Source organism: Ruditapes philippinarum, unplaced genomic scaffold, assembly GCF_026571515.1.
Source record: "Ruditapes philippinarum isolate M1 unplaced genomic scaffold, ASM2657151v2 ctg3285_1_1_1_1, whole genome shotgun sequence".
In the NCBI taxonomy this organism is placed as follows: Eukaryota; Metazoa; Mollusca; class Bivalvia; order Venerida; family Veneridae; genus Ruditapes; species Ruditapes philippinarum.
Genome location: NW_026860591.1, coordinates 1 through 20,542, shown reverse-complemented (window position 1 = coordinate 20,542; position 20,542 = coordinate 1). Strand labels below are relative to the sequence as shown.

At 31.6% G+C, this 20,542-nt stretch overlaps 1 protein-coding gene across 1 annotated transcript; it reads left to right on the top strand.

The window, feature by feature from the left end:
* The first annotated feature begins 2,561 nt into the window (after positions 1-2,561).
* LOC132712705 (uncharacterized) lies at positions 2,562-14,642 on the top strand. The gene is made up of 4 exons (XM_060695120.1): positions 2,562-2,765; positions 12,003-12,164; positions 12,573-12,740; positions 13,852-14,642. The coding sequence occupies exons 1-4, from the start codon at positions 2,582-2,584 to the stop codon at positions 14,640-14,642; spliced, it is 1,305 nt and encodes a 434-aa protein (XP_060551103.1). The 5' UTR covers positions 2,562-2,581.
* Positions 14,643-20,542: the final 5,900 nt, after the last annotated feature.

Here is a 20,542-nt window from a genome sequence, read left to right as displayed (position 1 = left end):
ATCATAAACTTAAGTTGAAATTCATGAAGTTGAAAATGTAAATTCGTTAATTCCGTATGTTGAAAACGTGAATTCAGGAACATAAAATAGTTAATTCAGAAATCCATGGAGTTGAAATGTCCCCACTGGTCTTTCGTAATTTATCTGTAATTTCAAATTTATGTTTTAATCAGCAATAGTGAGATAAAGAATCACACTGTTTATTTAATATTTGTACTTTTAGTTTAAATGTTGAGAAATTTTAATGAAATAAAATACGTATTTGCATTTTTTCTTTATTTTCACAGTAATAATTTATTTGTTACTGCTGTGAAATTTTCCGTACTTTCCAATAAATACACAAAATCCAAGGGGAAGTATTTCAAATTGTAAGGTAAAATAATGAAAAGCATAACATAAACAGAAAAAGTAAGTTTTTTAATTATTTTCTTTTTGTGGAATAAATGTGGAATGAAAATTATCATATTTCACCTGTTGTCACCGCAACTTATGAAATATTTATTTACATACCACTCGATGAAAATAAATTCAGTATCTATAAAAAAACTTGAAATCCTCTTTATTGTAGTTTCGATGAATACTACTCATTCATTGACATAATTTATTAAGTACTACATTATATTGGAAGTAATTTAGTAGCCGTCATATCATATAATATTTTTGCTAAGGAATAGACTAACTATCATTTAACTATCTTTTAACAATAACGAAAGTGTATCACGCATCTACGCATCTCTCCTACCGTTTCTTTGAAGTACTCCACAAATTGGATTTCAATATCCTTCAGATAAGCAAATTTATGATTTTTTCAACATAACATATTAAGTAAAAGCTTAATTAATTTGAGGCACAGCAAGCGGTAGCGGGTTTATCTGAACGTAATAACCTCTTTTTCATTGATTTCAGTAATGTCCAACACCACTATTCCTTTACTTAACTGTCCTGTCATGTCAAAATACCAAACAGTGGTAGCGATAGTAGGTGGAGCAAACTGTATCAAGTAAAATATATCGTCAGCAAATTTCATTGTAAGGAAATAAAGGTTATAGAAATATAATACATATCTCTGCTTTAATATTGATTGAATGAAATAGATCAGATTACTTCGAGGATCAAAGACTTTGAATAACTTTTTCTTTTACTCAATGTAAAATATAGCGTTACAATTTTTGGATTCCGAATAGGTATGTCTTAAAAACATTAAATGCATTATTTTATTTCAATTTATATTTACTTTTCATTAATCTACTATTCTTTCATTTTTTTAATTTAATTAACGAATAATGAATGAATGAATTATTTACTGAACCAATTCAATTTATTTATTCATTCATTCATTCATTCATTCATTCATTCATTCATTCATTTATTCATTCATTCATTCATTTTTGTCACTCCTATATATTTGTATCTATATTTAAAGCAGTGTGTATCGAATTATATTGATTCCTAGTATCTTAAATAAGGGTATACATTTTTGCTGGACTTTATAAATTATAAAAAAATTACTGCTGTGTAAAATGTACTCTTTGTATATCGCAAAATGCTCATGAACAATATTTTCAATATGTATAAAGATTAAGTCGTGTCAGCACGTTTGAGAAACGAAAACGTTGCCTCTATATTAAGATAAGTTAACACTATATTTAAGAAATAATATATCCTAAACATGCTCAATAACATCACTGTTTGGAATTTGGATGCGAGGAGTTATATCACGAGGGCGTAGCCCGAGTGATATAATGATGCGCACCGGACGACAATCAGTGATGTTATCAAGCGATAAAATCACAGATTTGAATACATTATTCGATTCTAACACGACATCAACAAATAAATGCTGCCGTAACTGATATTATGCTAAATTGTTCCTGATTTGTTACCGTACTTAATTTCAGCGCGTCGCATTTTTTTTGTGGTTAAGTCACATTTATATTGATTACGTCATATGTCTAAATGTAGAACGTCAACAGTGACTTTGATGCATAATAACACACAGGTTCGGTTCTTCTATGTTCAATAGGAAAAAGTGTGGGTCGTGTTAGAATAAAGAATATTGACACATTGACTCTTTAGAAAAACACAAGACAACTATGCAAATATAGTCTGACTATATAAAAACACGTTCACTCAATATGAGGACAACAGAGATATTTGCCCTATAAAAAGAAATATAGCTCTATATCAAGATATATTTGCCCTATATAAAGACACATTCTCTCTATATTAAGACATATTTGCCGTATATAAAGACAAATTGTATCTATATTAAAACACGTTGAGTCTTTATTTAGACACAGTAGCTGTATATAAAAACAAATTGGCTTGATATAATTTAGTGAATTTTATACGTTGACACTAATATATACAACATAAAATTACATATTACGCCTTTTTTCACAGAGGAAATCATACTGAAAAGTTTTCTAATGATATATTATTTCTAGGAAATGATTAAAACTTGACATCTATCTAAGTTAGGGTTTGACACATTAAGTATTGCAAGCATTTTATAGTCTAAATTTTGAATTCCTTTTATGGTATATTATGCTCTTTAGACTTGCTGCCTTGGTGACAAGAAATGAGTTCCACCGGCGAAATGATCTTCTTGGTGTGTTTCCTTTTCCCGCCATTTATCTTGCAGACTATTGGTCTGTTCTCACCATACTGGATCTTAACCTCAGACTGCAGAAGCATAGGTCTGCTATATAGTTGCTGTTCTGGGGACAACAATGACACGTGCAAAAACACAAAGGGCGTTGACGGTAAATATGATTTCTGACTTGATATCCTATCCCTTAAACTTGTATGTGCATCTTTACCCGCTACATTGGTAAAGCAGTTATAAGGTTCTTTATTCATTTGTTTCTTTCACATTATATGCACATTCTGGAATTATGACACAACTTAAAAGTGCAAAGCTCTCCACCCAGTCCCATTAACTTTATCTTAACAAAGTTCACTGGGTCATCATTAAAGGCATTCTATGTTCATGTTCCATACCAAATGCAAAATATCAAATAAAGGCCTTAATTTGCGTGCGACGCTTATCCAAAATCAAATGGTGTCGTTCAATAAGAAATGCAAACAGGTTCAATTTTAGTGCTTAACTTTCAAATTCAAAATGGGAGTTTGACGTCATTCGTTATCCGGTTTGACTTTAATAAAAAAAATATCCAATGCGTCACGGTCCAAGGCTATATAAAACCTGTGACGCGAGATTTTTTTTATTCAAAGACCAGTCTTGAATAACCTTTCTAAAAGCGCATGAAGTCAATTATACTACAATGTTAAAGGACAAAGGTAATGCGATTGTCGACCCAGTTAACTACTAAAGGTACAGTACCATTTAGGTGAATTTTATCATAAGCAAAAAGAAGGGAAATAAATGTTGTAAAATCGTTTTTATCTAGCATACTATATTTTTAATCTAACATACTATATAGTGCTCGGTTGTAGTGCATGCGACTGTTTTGTAGTGTTTTTGCCTTTTAAAGTGAACAGTCACTGCCACATAGAAATACTGTACAGATACATTTCTATTCGTTTCGCCACTTTCGGACTAAGTAGTGCGTGATTGAATCAGTACATTATAAAAAAGAAACACATACTATTATTGGTAATATTAAAGACAGAAACGTATGCCTCTTGATCGAACGGTTCTGCTGTTGTCGTCTTAAGACCGCTACTTTCAACCATAATAATATAATGTGTAATATGTTGAAACAAATGCGCGAAATGCCCTTTCAAAATTTTGAACATCGGGCTATTTGACAGATACAAAAATGTACATGAATATTTGACAAATTTACAACAAAGGTAAATAATTATATGAAAAAAATTATGAATTCCCGCATACCAAGCATTTGTTTCAAAATTACATTATGGAGATTAATCAATAAAATTTTAAAACTAAAAGTATTGAATACATTCAACAGACTGAATGATTAAACATAATAAATATACTATATGTACATTCAAACTAAGAGAGTTGTATTATATAAAAATATTAATTCAATAAATACTTTAAATTTTGCTTATACGGTATCAGACAAAATTCAAGTGCTGAATTCATCTTTAGCTCATTTGTTTTCTTTATTTTACAAATAAATAATAACTCTATAAAGTTTGCTGCAATGTGCAGACACCTATTAGAAATAATTTTTTATTCGTTTTGGTTATATGCATGACAAAACGTTAATAACCTTATATCTGGCAGCAGTAGTTTGTAATTTCACGAGAGGAAAAATGTATTAGACCAAACGCGATAAATAAATAAAAAATATTACATAAATACATATTTATAATTCTAAACATAGCATATTGAAATGGGTCGATTATCATAATACACAACTGAGATGACGAGACAATAACTGAGTCATTAACCGTCTGTCTCTCATTATTCTCTCGGTCACTATGGACATTTTGTTATATCTTCAAAAATAATAGCGGTAGCTATGTCTATCTCGAGGTGCAGCGATTCTACCAACTGACTCTTTCAAGGTGTGACTGTTATCAATGGTTTATTATTATTCAGAAGTCCAAGTAACCGCTAAATGCCGCTATTGAGGGCTAAAGATAACAATTTGCTAAGTCTTTAGATAGAAGAAAGGCAGTTCCAGGTGTACTATTTGAATGTTATAGTCACGTGGTATAATGGCGGTTGTGTTTTTTTGAGCGGTCTTTAAAATTATAGAAAAACAAGGATTACACATTTATTTGTGAATATAAAATTAGTACTTTGGAATTAAATGATGGAATATAGTGTTTTTTATATATAACTTATGGGAAATAAACGGAAAAGTAGGCAAAGTAGTGATAAAAGTGGTGATCAAGATAATGGAAATAAACTATTTAAGCCAAGAGGCCCGTCAGAGGAGTCAGAATCATTAGTAGTAAGTGACATTTTAAACGAAACTAACAATGTATTATACGGAAAAGGTGATCAATCTGACATAGATATTGTTTTTTATAAATCTGGTAACGAAGAAAATAACAATATGTCTGAGGGTAGAGAAAAGAGAGACCCGACTAACGCCGACATATTGGCTTATTTAGAAAAGATCAATGGAAGAATAGGCAATGTTGAAAAACGTCTGGATTCTTTAACTGTACTTGAAAAGAAAGTAGACGGGTTGGAGAAGAAAGTCGATAGGTTCGATATGGAGTTGAAGAAAATATGGGTAGCGATGGAGGAGAGAAATAAATCATTAGATATTAGAGTTACGGGTGTTGAAGAGAAAATTGAATGTGTTGACTTTAATGTAGCGGAGCTTTCTAGTAAAGTTATACAGTATGAAAAGGAGAGAGATTCTTTGAAAGATGACGTCGTTTACCTCACTTCACAATCTATGAGGAATAATCTCATTTTTACAAATGTCGATGAAATTTCACAGGAAGATTCCAAGAGCACTGAAGATATATTGAGAAGTCACCTGGAGAACAAACTTAAAATTGCCAGTGATATTGTATTAAATATGAGGTTCGAACGTGTGCATAGGATTGGGGAGAGAAGACGTGATCATCCGAGGAACATTGTAGCAAAGTTTGTATTATTTAAAGACAGAGAATTTGTACGTAAACAATGGAAACAGTTAGAGGGAAGCAAATTTCGTATGTTTGAACAATTTCCGAAAGAAATCATAGAAAAACGCAGACAACTTGTTCCAAAATTGAAAGAACACCGACAAAAAGGGGATACAGCCTGGATAGCATATGACACTCTTTACGTGAACGGGAAGCCAGTTAAAGGATAGGATTACGCAGAGGATGGACTGAAAATTCTGTCATGGAATGTTAATGGCCTAACAAGTGACAAAATAGACAGTTTTAACTTTTTAAATATTCTCTCGAATAATGATATATGTTTTTTATATAAATCCTGGACATGTTCTTCTAGTAATGTTCTGCTTAATGGTTACACTTCTCATAATTTTTATAGAAAATTTAGGCACCGTAGTGCAAAACGTAACAGTGGTGGTATTGTTTTATACTATAGAACCTGTTTAAATGATGGCATTGAAATTGTAAAAAATCATTTTGATACTATTATATGGTTAAAGCTAGATCATAATTTTTTCCACATTGATAATGATATATATATTTGCGGTGTATATATATGGTGTGAGGATTCACCTGCATATAATGTTTTTAATACTGATTTATTTGAACTTTTAGAAAATGATATTTCCGTCTTCAGTCAGCAAGGTTCGATATATATTGTAGGCGATTATAATAGCAGAGTTGGTAATAAGCATGATTTTATTACACACGATTGTTTAAATTCATATACAGACGATTATGACTATATTCCTGATGAACACCTTTTCCGGGCCTCTGTAGACAAAATTAGTAACAGTCAAGGTATGAAACTCCTTGATCTATGCAAATCTTCATGTCTACGAATAGTTAACGGTAGAATTGGCGAGACATGTAAATATACGTACGTCTCACCCAGAGGCGCATCGGTGATTGATTATTTATTAACCAGTGAGCGTAACTTTTCATCCATACAAAATTTTACCATTCAGTCTACAAATGAATGGAGTGACCATACACCTTTATGTTTTTTCAATATCTTGTAAAAAGTATTCAAAAAAGTGCGAAAAAAGTCAAGAAATTATGTTTAAATGGAATAGTGACCGTAGAAATGAATTTCGCAGTGGTCTTATTGCAAAATTGCCTGAGTTTAACAGAATTATTGATAATATTGATTTGTCCAACCGTGACTGTGTAAATAGTGTTTTAAATAGTTTTACATCTGTGTTACGCAATGTAGCAGATCCATTATTTAGTAAATGTCGTACTTTTAACAATGACGTCTATTTTAGTGATAGCTCGTGTATAGATAACTCTGACTGGTTTGATAGAGAATGTATCAATGCTAGAACTTTGTATTTAGATGCTTTAAGGGTTTTTAATAGAAATAATAATGATATCAATAGAATAAATCTGTGTAAATATAAAACGGAATATAAAAGTATTATTCGTAAAAAGAAAAGAATATATTATTGTAAAAAGATGTCCGATATAGAGAATTTAAAAAAAAGTAAACCGAAGCAGTTTTGGAAATATTTTAAAAATAAGTCGTCTGCAGACAATAGCAATATTCCAATAGATATATTTAAAGAATATTTTGCTAAGTTAAGTAATGATATATCAAATTGTAACAATATTGAGGCTGAAAATTTTTGTGAAGATTATTCTTTTAATGAGATAAATACTGAGTATGATGAGTTAGATAAACCAATTACTTTAAATGAAGTTCAAAATGCCGTAAAAATGTTAAAACGTGGAAAATCATTAGGTAGCGATTGTTTAATGAATGAATACTTCATAGAAAGCATCGATATTTTAGGTGCCCATATATGTGATATATTTAATGTTGTGTTAAACTCTGGTTTTTATCCAGAACAATGGACAGAGGGAATTATTATCCCTCTTCATAAGAAGGGGCGTACTGATGACGTCAATAACTATAGAGGCATAACATTAGTTAGTTGTTTGTCAAAATTATTTACCACTGTACTTAATGTTAGAATAGAATCCTTTTGTGAAAGTAACAATATCATATCAGATGCACAATTTGGTTTCCGTAAAGGGCGTTCTACTACCGATGCAATTTTTGTTCTTATGTCATTAATTCAAAAATTTGTTAATGAAAATAAACGTTTATATGTTGTTTTTTGTCGATATGATGAAATGTTTTGACAGTATATATAGAAATGCATTATGGCTGAAAATGTATAAATTAGGAATAAAAGGTAAATTGCTGCGAATTATAAGAGACATGTATCAAAAAGTTAAATCTTGTGTCAAATCTTGTTCGAATTATTCTGATTATTTTTATTATGCTATTGGATTACGTCAAGGGGAGGTAATTTCACCAATTTTATTCTCTCTCTTTGTAGAGGATTTAGAGCTATATTTGCAAACTGGTCAAGAATCAGGACTGTCATTTGATGATGTTATTTTGATTTTATTGTTATTTGCTGACGATATGGCCATCTTAGGCAAGTCACCATTGGAACTGCAAAACCATTTGGATCTTTTTACATTCATATTGCTCTACATGGGGATTAAAAGTAAATACAAGCAAAACAAAAGTAATGGTTTTTCGAAAACGAGGGGGGTTATTACAAAATGAGAACTGGACCTATGATGGCCAAATTTTAGAAGTTGTGAATGATTTTAATTATTTAGGTACTGTTTTTAATTATACAGGTAATTTTTCGCTTAACCAAGAACACTTGGTAGGGAAAGCTTTAAAAGCTCTTAATGTTTTGTTTTATAATTGTAAAAAGTTTGATCTCAAACCTAAAATATTATGTCAATTATTTGATGCTTTCATTGGGTCTATTTTAGGATACGGGTCTGAAATTTGGGGATACACGAAATCTAAAGAATTGGAAAGAATCCACTTAAAATTTTGTAAACGTTTGCTTAATGTTAGAGCAAATACTTGTTCTGCTGCAGTTTATGGTGAGTTGGGGCGTTATCCGCTGTATGTGACTCGTTACGTTAGAATTGTCAAGTTTTGGTGTAAGTTGAAAAACACTGATAATATTGTTTTAAAAACTATGTATGAAGATGGTTTATTGGATTGTAATAAAGGACACCGCAATTGGGTTTCAAATGTTAAAAAACTACTCTGTAATTATGGTTTTGCTGAAATTTTTAATGAAAATTGCGTTGATGCAAAAGTGTTCCCTATCATTTTTAAACGCAGAGTTATAGACACTTTTATTCAAGAATGGACAGCTACGTTAGAACGTAGCCCAGTTTTGTTTAATTACAAGAATTTTAAGCTTAATTTTAGTTATGAAAGTTATCTTGATATTCTGCCTCGTAAATATAGATATTATTTTTGTAGATTAAGATTATCTGTACATCCTTTAAGAATACAGACTGGGAGATACAATAGGAATAATACACCTCGTGATCAACGATATTGTTTATGTTGTAATACATTTGACATAGAAGATGAATACCATTTTATATGTGTATGCCCTTGTTTTAATAGTTTTCGAATGCAGTATCTTAAAAAATGTTATTATGTTAGACCATCTGTGTTTAAATTTATAGATCTACTTTCAACGCAAAATAAAAGTATTTTAATTAAGTTATCTAAATATATCCATGAATCTTTATCGTTGAGAAACGCAATCATTAACTCTCAACAAAACTGATTTGTAATTATCATCTTGCATAAAGTTTGTCCTCTTTAATCATTGTTTATTTATTTAAGAATGTTTATAATTTGTATGTTTTCGTATGCCATGTGACTATGTTTAATCAAATCTTTTGTTAAACAAGACGATGTACCTATGTATAAGTCTGTAAATAAAATTCTGTTCTGTTCTGTTCTACTATTTGAGGTTCCGCATCGTAGTGGACTCCTGGTGATAAAACAAATAAGTATGCTATGTTGGTAAATCGTGAGAGCCAGGGTTCTCGGGCTAGCGCGATATTAATATAAAGAAGATTATCCAAGCTATCGAATCTGATTAATGAAAGAAAAAACCGATGCAAGGAATTGTGCTATTTCAATTTATATACAGAAAAAATAAGCGCCACAACGTCTGAAGCTAATTTCATCCAGTTATCCCGTTTTATGTAAGCACCAGGTGCTTATACAAACATACTTTTATCGTTAACAGAATTGACAAAGCTACTGAACTAGCTAATCTGCATCAAAACTTAAAAACGGATAGCTCAACATAGATTTGAGAAGTTAAATTATAAAATTACCTAGTATTCATACACTAGTGAAGCACTGTATATCATGCATGTATATTGCGGATAGCCATTACGTAAATCAGACCAAAACTATTGCAACATCCAATTCGTAATAAAGTCCGACGGATGGGTAGGTCACAATGGGCTCGGGCAAATGGTATCTTTTACATGAGTGATTTTATATTCAAAAAGAACAAATGACTGCAGCGACGTACACCTATAATCCTGGCCGCATTTGTTTCGTTAAACAATAATTACTTATATAGCCTTTAAGCCAATACTCCGGCTTACCAACAACATCACTCACCTGAATATATATTACATGTACCTATAACGAAACTTGAGATGTTGATATATAAAATGAAAAAAATCGCTGCATCGGCAAGCGCACATGCTACCGATGGACAGGTTTTTTACTAGTGGCAAGCGCAAGAGTTTAACGAGATGTAATAACCCTCCAAATTCTTACAGTCACATCGTGAATCAGCAAGTCAAACATATCAATAAGTTTGTCACTTTGAGCTCTACAAAATGATGTTTTTTTCAGCTAAAATATTTAGAATTGATTAAGAAGAATGAATTGCTGAACGAGATGCGGCCAGTTTTTCATTAGCGCCATGTGCGATTGTTTCGGAAAATGGTGCTTTCTACTGTTATGTATGCAACATATTACATGTATATAGTTTGTATCTGACCAGTTGGTTTTTCCAATATTATCATTGTTCTATTTTTAGAACATAAACTACATGTATGTACTAGAAGGTTCTTAACTATTGTAGAAAACTCATGCATTATATTTAGATAGAAACTTCTGGAATGATCTTTATTGGTGAAGTTGCTAGATTATGATTACTGTAGTAAATGGAAGACTATTCTAGAAACTTCTTAGTTAATATATATAGATTGACATTTTTCATTACCTTTACCTCTTTAAGTCATCAGTTACCTTTTAAGTCATCAGTGATCTATTAAGTCATCAGTTACCTTTTAAGAAATCAATATATTTGGAGTATTATTCAACTTGGATATTAAGTGAATTATTGGAGCTTGGATTTTAAAATAAATTATTCTTGTGGATTTTATTGTGGGAATTTATTCTAAAGTGTTCTTGGATTTAACTTGGATTTAACTGTGCTATTAAAAAGGATCATTCCAGGATCAGACTAGACATTTGTAATTTTTCATTTTCATTTGGACTTCAGGTATTTGTTAACATAATTTGTTATTTTATTTTTCTTTAATAATTTTTCTGTAATAAATTTGTTATTGTTACAAGTTTGTTGCTGGCTTTTCTTTCTAGTTACGCCTGGCTCGTAACACTACGCATAAACAAAGAATCTATTTTATGTTCATCTTTTCTCAATCTGAAAATTCATTAAAAGTTAAATGCAATGAATGTAACTTTGACGTTGTCGTAATTTAAACTCCGGAGGGGGCGAATATAGGTCTATGATATTACAGTGTGTTTCTATTCTACATGTCACGCATCTCTACTATGCATATCAGTAGCAATACTTATTAGTTAAGCAATAGACATATGATTCAAACGTCCTAGAAATAGAGGATATTGAATGAGTGTAAGTTTAATACTGAATTTATTGCATGAGTTGAATAATGTTATATTATGCGAGCCTCTGGCGAGCATAATATTATTTTATTCAACGAGTGCAATAAATTCAGTAATGAACTTACACGAATTTAATATTCTATTTATCACATACCCAAAATAAAGACCGTTAAAGTGAAATAAAAGTCATTTTTCATTGACGCGCCTATAGTATAACGTTAACATTTAACGCGTCTTTACACTATGTTTGTATAACGCTAATGACGTCACGTCAAAATATATGCACGGCCGTGCAATACCATATTTACGGAGTCGCAAAATCGGCACGGGTGTGTGATAATAAGATATAATTGATGTAGCGTAATTTTTTATGTAAGGACATAAAAATATGTTATAAAGATTTGCTTCCAACATTTTTTTTTTTTTTGTTTTGCAATTTTTTGAATAATGAAATGGCTCTTAACTATATTTTTGTGCGCATGAGTTTTGACTAGTATTACTTGTTCCCCATGCAAGAACAAATGTCGACATAAGCAGGCGATTTGTCCCCTTACCGAACAAAAATCCAGCAATTATACGCTATCTTTGATAGAGAAAAAACAACCTAAAGGTTTATATTTTAAAATGACTTTATCTAGCGAAACACAGACTAACAAGAGGACATAATGATGATGCCTGTTTCATTAAATCTTTTCAGAATTAGATGCACGAGCGCTCGGACTTGAAGTATTCTCCTTTGTTATGATGTTCTTGGCTGTATTTGGAACTTGCGTTAACACGTTTTCTAAAAAAGGATATGACGATATGGGGTGTTGTGGTTATATTGGGTGGTGCTGCTTGATTATGTTCCCTGTGGCAGGTAATCAAAAGTGTTGACTTATTTTCATAAAATAGCCAACATATTGCCATAATTCCTGTCAAGTTTATGATATACTTCGCATGAACAATATAATTTTTCACGTGTCTCAATGAAATTAATGTAAATATCCATCGGAATTAACCTGTAACGCTAAAAAAAGAGACTTTCTTATATTTACTCAGATTTACATTTAATGTATAATTTTTAATATCAACTGTTATAACAGTAAATCTACAGAAATATAGAACCGATTCAGCCTCTTATGACAATGAAACAATGAACGTAATGTCACTTTCATCTTTTAGGCTTGCAAGAAAGTGATATCGTTTATCCGCCGTGCGTTTCTTTCAGATGATTATTTTATTCATGTCCATTTATTTTCTATATACTTTCTAAAATACATTTAAGGTTTGTTCAGTTTCATCGGATGTTTGCTCATTGCCGAAAATTATTCCACATCTGAGCTTGGCTGGTCTCTAATTCTCTGCCTCACTCCCGTCTGCCTGTTCTTGTTTGTCATATCGACTGCGACTATATGTTATTCTGTAAAGAAGGCTGTCAAGAAATGTCAAGAAGGTAGGTGTTAGAATAAATGTGTCATGTGTACACAATGTAATGTAATGTGCCGGTTTAAATATTGTTTGTTAACATGTATTTTTTTGACAAAATCAACTTTTTCGTTATTTTTTACTTATATAGTCAAAAAAGGATATACATTAAAATGAATGTATTATATCACGACACATATGACGATAACGCCGTGTAAATTATAATGCTTGATTATTTTTCAACATCTTTGTTTCCGTAATGACGTTTGTCCATAGACAACTATCAAATAGTATGTAGTAAGAAAGTAAGCAATTAACAACATGTAGCTTTTCGCGTTAACCATATAAATTTAAGGAATAGTTATGTTATTACAATAATAAACTGGTTACATAACGAGTTAGGCACAAAATGAACACAAAATATATGCGTGTATTATATTAGAAATAATTATGCCACGTTATAAATGTAAGCTTAAATGAAACCATTTTAACTAATTAGTCACACAACAGTTTGTGCTGTTTAGTTTTAATGCTGATCAAATTCATTCCGCGTAAAGTGTTGGTTGATTTTTCAAAATATATGGATCATGAAAAGAAAAAACAAAATCTCAGAAAGCCCAACACGACAAAATTCAAAATGTTGAGGGATTTGGTTTGATTGAAATTGTAAGGTAGGGTCCATACCCCCTGGCACAGACACCTAATATGTGTAACAAATAGGTAGCCGATTTATGATTTTATACATTTATTGATTAAATTTGATGTGAATAAATAAGTTCCGTTACACTGATAAAAAAAACTCCAAATTTCCATATATTTCTGAAAAATGTCTTAATTTATTTTGAAATAAAGCCCATATACACGCAATCAATTAATTGTATTGCCTTATTAATAGACTGAATCTATCAAAATCTAGTTGTTTTAAATGTATTCCAATACAAGTGTCTTTTTGAATTAAGAAATACTGCAAATAAAGATAATTACCGAAGTACAATGTACATTCTGCAAAAATATGTTACACAATTCCTGAAAGTTTTTGCGCCTTTGATTCATAAAACCCTCAACAACCAACTGTCAAATGTACAGCTTTTTAACTACAAATAAATTCGCAGATTCTTTTATTGAAGCTATTTTTTCAGATCATGTAACACATGTCGTCCCTCCCGCACGTGCATCTGGGATGGATGGTGGTAAACGTCTGACCAATAAACTTCACCGACTGACCTACAATCGTTATCGGTCAAACAAAGTTGGTGCCGTAGCAAAAGCAAAGGTTACAGCGAGATCAGATATTCATTATTCACAACAAAACAAATTTTCAGACGGCATGGTTTCGTGTAAAGATGGTAGACATGATCCTTCCCATGGCGAAATTGGTAACAGGGTTGTGGTACAGCAGAGACCATCCAGTGATATCCTTCCGACTGTAACTGAAGTACGCGTTGCTCCTTATGGTGAAGTTGGTGGCAGAGTTAGGGCACAAAAGACGGAACTGAATGACTCAAGACCATGTGCATCTTCTAGTACATTAGTTTCACATAAGGGTGATGGACGTGTTGCTTCTCATGGCCGGGTAAGGGGCAAAACCGGGGTAAAGAAAAGAGCATATCATGACTCAGAACAACACATATCTTCCAATGAAATGGTTCCATATAAGGATAGAGAACGTGGAGCTCCTGATAGCAAACTTGAGGAAACGGCAGAACGTAGAGCACTTGCTCATTACCCAAAACTACAGGCCTCTTCAAGTGGTATTGTGCCTAATGAGGGCAATCGAAATGTGCCTACTGGTGGAGGTATTCTGCATATGTATGGATCACGGATAGCAGAAGAAGAAATATATGCTCATCATTCTGAAAACGAGCATATTTTCTATGTCATGAAAAAGTATACGACCGAGCGTTTCATTCATATGTTTGAAGATAAATAAATGACATATAGGTCTTCAACAGACCATATATTTAATATTTTGAAGAATTATTATACTAAATATGTATTCATCAATTTGTTTCAGAAAAATCATATTACTCTTATGCACAAATCTATCCTTTTCAAAGCGTAAACTGGCAGTTATTGTACTCTATTTTAAGGAGGATACTGACAAAATGAAAGCTGTCAACTTCATATCATTTAAACCTTTCGAAAATATTTTTCATATAATTTGCGCACTTTTTGTGGTTTGTTTTCATTCTTACATCCTGCCAAGTTTGATTGTTGAATCACAGCTGTCAGATTCTTTTCAGTTTTACTTGTCTTTAAATGGGTTCTTAATATGCACGTCAAAATTGGAATATAATTGATTTCTGTCCGTCCAAAGTATTTATAAAATCGCGCTTGTCAGACAAAATATCAGCTTAATCTGCCAGAAAAGTGACACAGTGGATCACTAACCACATTGGGAAAAACAGTGATTAGAATAGAACATAACAACGAATTACAATAATGAAACCTAATATGAATGCAATAGAAAGATTAAGACCATAACTTGACTCAAAATAAGCAAATTATGCTATAATTGTGACTCGCAATGAAAATGAAATGATACATTTGTACACTTAAGGATGTATATATACACACACAATTATTTACAGAGTCAATAGTGTGTATAAAAGTACACGTGATCAATCAGTACTATATTAAAGTGACAGAATTAAATGTCACAGACAAATTATTGATGCAAAAAGGCCAATATGCGCGTACTTCGATACGACAAACTATATGATAATGACTCCTTTTATATATATATATATATAGATTAAGGATAAATCATAACATATGTATTGTTTTTGTTGGCAACAGACAGCGAGGTATACAAACACGCCTGTTCGAAAATGGAGTGGAATGATCAAATTCTGCCTAGAAATTTAAATTCCTTTCCAACTATACAAGTGATAAAACATTTACTTTTAGCACGGAATCTGGGTGGAATCCAGGTGGAAAAAGGGCGGAATTGGGACGAAACATGCAAATGAGTTTGAAATTTTGGATCGGAATCCTTATTATGATAATAATAATAATAATAATTACTTTATTTACCGAAGGTAACACATTAAGACATATACAGATTGCAACATCTTATTAACAACATCGTCGGATAGCCGTGGGAATTTTTTGCCGATATTCAGTCGATTAGAGGTGTGTCAAAGGCAGCTATTTCATTGGCTGCCTCACGATTTCATGAGGCGATTAAAACCAATCAAAACGCTCGTTCTGTACGACGTTCGGTATTACAGACAATATTGCGACAACCATAGACGACGTGAAAGGTTCAACATCGAAAAATTAAACGATTTCCAGTAGAAAGTATAGATTATTTACTTTTACAGCGTGATGTTTTCCTTTCTGATTGATATCTGCTTGCAGAAGAACTGATTTGGCGATAGTTTTTGCCATTGATTTTAGCAAGACACGTACAACAGTTTTTAACCGTGGGCGCTGCCATTTTGTTTCTTATGTTTTTTACCTCCGCTGTTGAAGAATATAGATTTGTTAAACGCGATGTCATTGGTAGATATTTTACGCACCTGTTGCTGTATATCGACGCAAATCGATTCATTTTACCCACGGCTGATTGCATGTTATGTGACATGTTTATCAATCGTGGGTATCCGACGATGATTTACAATGCAGCCTTCTAAAATAAAAAATAAAAATAAAAACAAACACCCAAAGGAACAGATATCAATCAAAGAAAATATATCATGTAAAAGAAATGATTAAATGGTTATCACAATTTTAACATATATCTTAACACATATACTGAACATTCATACAATTCATTTTATTTATCATTAAACATAAAACTTTCATCAGTGCATCATTTTAATCTGCAATTTAAAAAGTAAAATTAACTTACCAAATTAACAAAATTAACACAGTCAAAAAAACTTGAAACTAAGCTTTGGCTAAGGCACCCATTATTAGAAAACATAATAATAAAAAAACACATGTATGAATATAAAGAGCGTATCTTGTATATATAATACACATGGACCGTGCTAAAGTTGATTAAATAAGTATTTCTTGAAACTATTCTTAAATATTGACAGTTTTGTTTTTCTTCTTATAGTCAGTGGTATGGAATTCCAAATAACCATGGCATTAAATTGGAATGCGTCATAAAAATAATTAGTACGTGGTTTGTAAGACGAAATTAAATTTCCGTGAGATATCGATCTTAGATTATACTTTTGATTATTTGATATGGTAAGTAAGTCTCGGATATATTGAGGGGACATATTATTCAGTGCTTTATATACTTGGACACCGGTGTGAAAAATATATCTTTTCTTGAAAGGCAATATTTTTAATCTTTTGTATAAATTTTCTGATCGTGTTCTCATTGGAGGGTCTAGAATAATTTTGCAAATTCGTGTTTGTATTTTGTATATTTGGCATTTATATATTTTTTGTTCTCTTTCCCCCATATATTACAACAATTAAAAATGGATGGAAACAAAGTCCGGATGGAATTCTTAAGCTGAATCGAGGGCAGAATTTTTAGAGAGGAATTTTAACGGGTTAACCATGATATTCACATATTTCTCGACAAAAACATAATGTATCGCATAAAAAAGTCATTATATTTTCACAAATATCACAAAATTTGAAACATAACATTTACTCTAAACACAGAATAGAACATTCTACATTACTATAACACAGTTCTATTTCTAGCAGCATGTTTTTGTAGGTACCGGTTTTCTTTGAATTAATCACTTTGCTTTTTACAATTATTTGAAAACTAGTAGAAAACGACAGATTGTTCTATGAGTTGTGACCTTTTCAAATTTGTTTCACATTATTTTAATTTGCAAGAAATAAAAAAAAGATCTACTAACATGCTATTTATGAAATGTTAGCAAGAAACATAATCATTTCAGTTATTATACTGTCCTAAAATCCTACATAATTACAGTTTAATAAACTGTATGAAAAATAACTACATAACTAAAGCATTTTGGACCTGAATGATTTTATATTTTACACATTAAATTACTACATTTGTAGTTTTAGACTAAGACTTTTTCAGATCTGCTCAAGTAGTTTTTTCTATCCGTATGGCATTTGTCATAAGATACAGGCCTAAATTCATAAAGAAAATACACCTGTAAATTCTAAAAATCAACTTTATTTCTTGGTCAAATATCATTTTTTAGCACAAATAGGTCTGTAAGAAGTACAGTAGGTTTAAAATCTTAAAGATTTCAATGTCTGTAAGTGCAAATTAAGAAACTATTTATGCCTTGGGTGCCTTATATGTAAAATTCTATGCACGGAAAATGTTTAAGCAAAAAATTACGCCCAGAGTGAAAATGTCCAAGTTGAAAATTATGTCCAAGTTGAAATGTTTACATATAAAATTCTGCATAAAATATAATTTTATCCGTAATTGTTCTGTTTTCATTTCCGTCAATTGTTCGCCCATTAATCACCGATTATGTGATAATTCTGTCCCATCCGTGCCAAACTATCATATGTGCTCAATTACAATATGAACAAGAAATCACAGGGAACGCAAGCCCTATGGTAACAAATCAAGCCGAGAGAAGTGAAATACAACTACGTGACGTTTCAGCTGACCTGAGACGCAAATTACATCAACTTACTGCATATGTTACTATAATTAGTAATAAAAATGCGTTTCTTTTTTCTGAATATGACATGCGAAAATCCCGAATTTGAGCAAGTGTGCCAATATGCCATAGTGACGCACTTGCCAAGTGTGCCAAAATCCCATATTGAGGTTATTTCCGTTTATCACGCCCCTGTTGTACGGTAACGGCAGAACGTCCGCGCGTATACAAGTTACGTTATTGACAACCCAGCGCAAACAAATGGCCGTCGAAAGGACGTTGAAATCTTAAGCGAATCGCTTGATGGATTTAGATAATATAATCGAACACGGACAATTGAGTTATTGCTTGATTTTATTCCAGTCTGAAAAATTGCTGCGGAGCATATGCAATAAACAGGTCATTACATGGGGCTAAAGCCCTCGGGCAAATAAGTCACCAAGTGTGCCAATATGGACTAAATGCACACTTGCCCCATATTATAACCTCTACTAGAGAAACGCCGGAGGCTGAGTTTCTTTTTGATTCGACAATAGAATAACAGGGTGGCCTATGCAAACCAAATTATCACTCACCTGGAACTGTAAATATCAAAATACTATCGTTGAATATCGGCAGATTAAATAAACACTATGACAAAATTGATTCAGTTGCTTACTAGTATGTGGAATTATGAGTAAATGTAAGGGTTAATACGATATTTTTAAGCTCACATACTCATTTTGATCATGTCAGAAATGTTACCACATGCCGTAAGTGTTTTATGAGTAATATAATTTTCAACAGGGCATATTTCATCTTATTTATTCAGAATATGAGAATTGTATTGTACTGTTGATTTTTTTTAACATTTTACCATTGTAACGATATCATTATATATTTTACATACATACCACCTGAGAAGTAAGTGTTTTATAGACATAATAATTGATAAAAATAGTGTTTTACGAATGTATGAAGAAAATTCAGCTTGATTATCCGGAAGTTGACTTAATTTTTGTGCGGTGATTTCAACAAAAGGACTCGAGATTTTAAAGATTTCATTTTTACGATGATTTTCATTATATTTTCGGCCATGTTGATAATAGAAGGTAGTAACTTTGAAATTCCACGTCAAAATAAAGATGGTATTAGAGGGAATATTTTTTGTAAAGAATTAGTTAACTTTTGTTACATATCTGATGTTCACTTATTAAATGGCAGGTGCCATGTTGATATTAAAGGGAATATACATATGAGTTAGTGTTGTAGATTATATGTTTGTTTCAACAAATGTTTTTCAGTATGTTAAATATTTAAAGTCTAAGATAAAGATGATTCAGATCATTTTCTTTTTTTGCTGTAAATTAGATATTAGGATAAGAACACATATAAAGATATGTTTTATTAAACAAACACCTGTACTAATACGATAATTATTCGCCGGAAAAAATAACTACTGACAATGAAGTTTCTTGAATAGTTTTACGAACTTTTTTCAAGAGAAAATGGGATTTTAGCACAAATGCTTAATAACATCATTAATAAGTTTATACAATTATCGACTCAGATATATTATGAAGCGGGCGAATGTACAGTATGAGAATGAAATTCAAATTTAGTTCTAATGAAGCTGCATGGTAAGATGATGAATGTTTGAGATTGAAGAAACCAAATATCAATTATTCGAAGCGGTTATTCTGGCTCTGATCATATTTTCACTTTACATGCACTTATTGAGATTCTTAAAAAACGTAAACAAAAACTTTTTTGTGGTTTTATAGATTTTTCACAGTGTTTTGACAAAATTTGGAGACATGGTTTATGGCACAAATTACTTCAAACCTCTGTAAATGGTAAATGTTTCCAAGTGATTTTCAATATGTACCAAAATATTAAGTCGTGTGTTTTGCATAATGGAGAACAGTCTCCGTTCTTTTTATCTGAGGTTGGGGTTCGTCAACGGGAAAATTTAAGCCCTGTTCTTTTTTCACTTTACCTTAATGATTTACAGACATACCTCGAAACAAATGGTGCCACCGCAGTATTGCTTAATGATCCTATTACTGATGAAACCTGGCTTAAACGTTTGCTTGCTTTTGCTATATGCAGACGATATACTGTCATCGTCTCAAATAACCAAGTTGATTTTCAAAGGAATCTAAATTACTTTCATGATTATTGTAATACATGGAAATTAGCAATGGACCTTTTTTAAAAGCCAGAAAGCATGTAGCCCAACAGGCTAGTAAAGCCATGCACCTCCTCTTTACTA

Bases quoted from the DNA above. Each gene is read 5' to 3' on its own strand.
- LOC132712705 (XM_060695120.1), top strand. From the start codon at position 2,582: ATGAGTTCCACCGGCGAAATGATCTTCTTGGTGTGTTTCCTTTTCCCG. The intron at 2,766-12,002 runs GTAAATATGATT...AAATCTTTTCAG, and splicing joins AAACACAAAGGGCGTTGACG to AATTAGATGCACGAGCGCTC. The intron at 12,165-12,572 runs GTAATCAAAAGT...AATACATTTAAG, and splicing joins GATTATGTTCCCTGTGGCAG to GTTTGTTCAGTTTCATCGGA.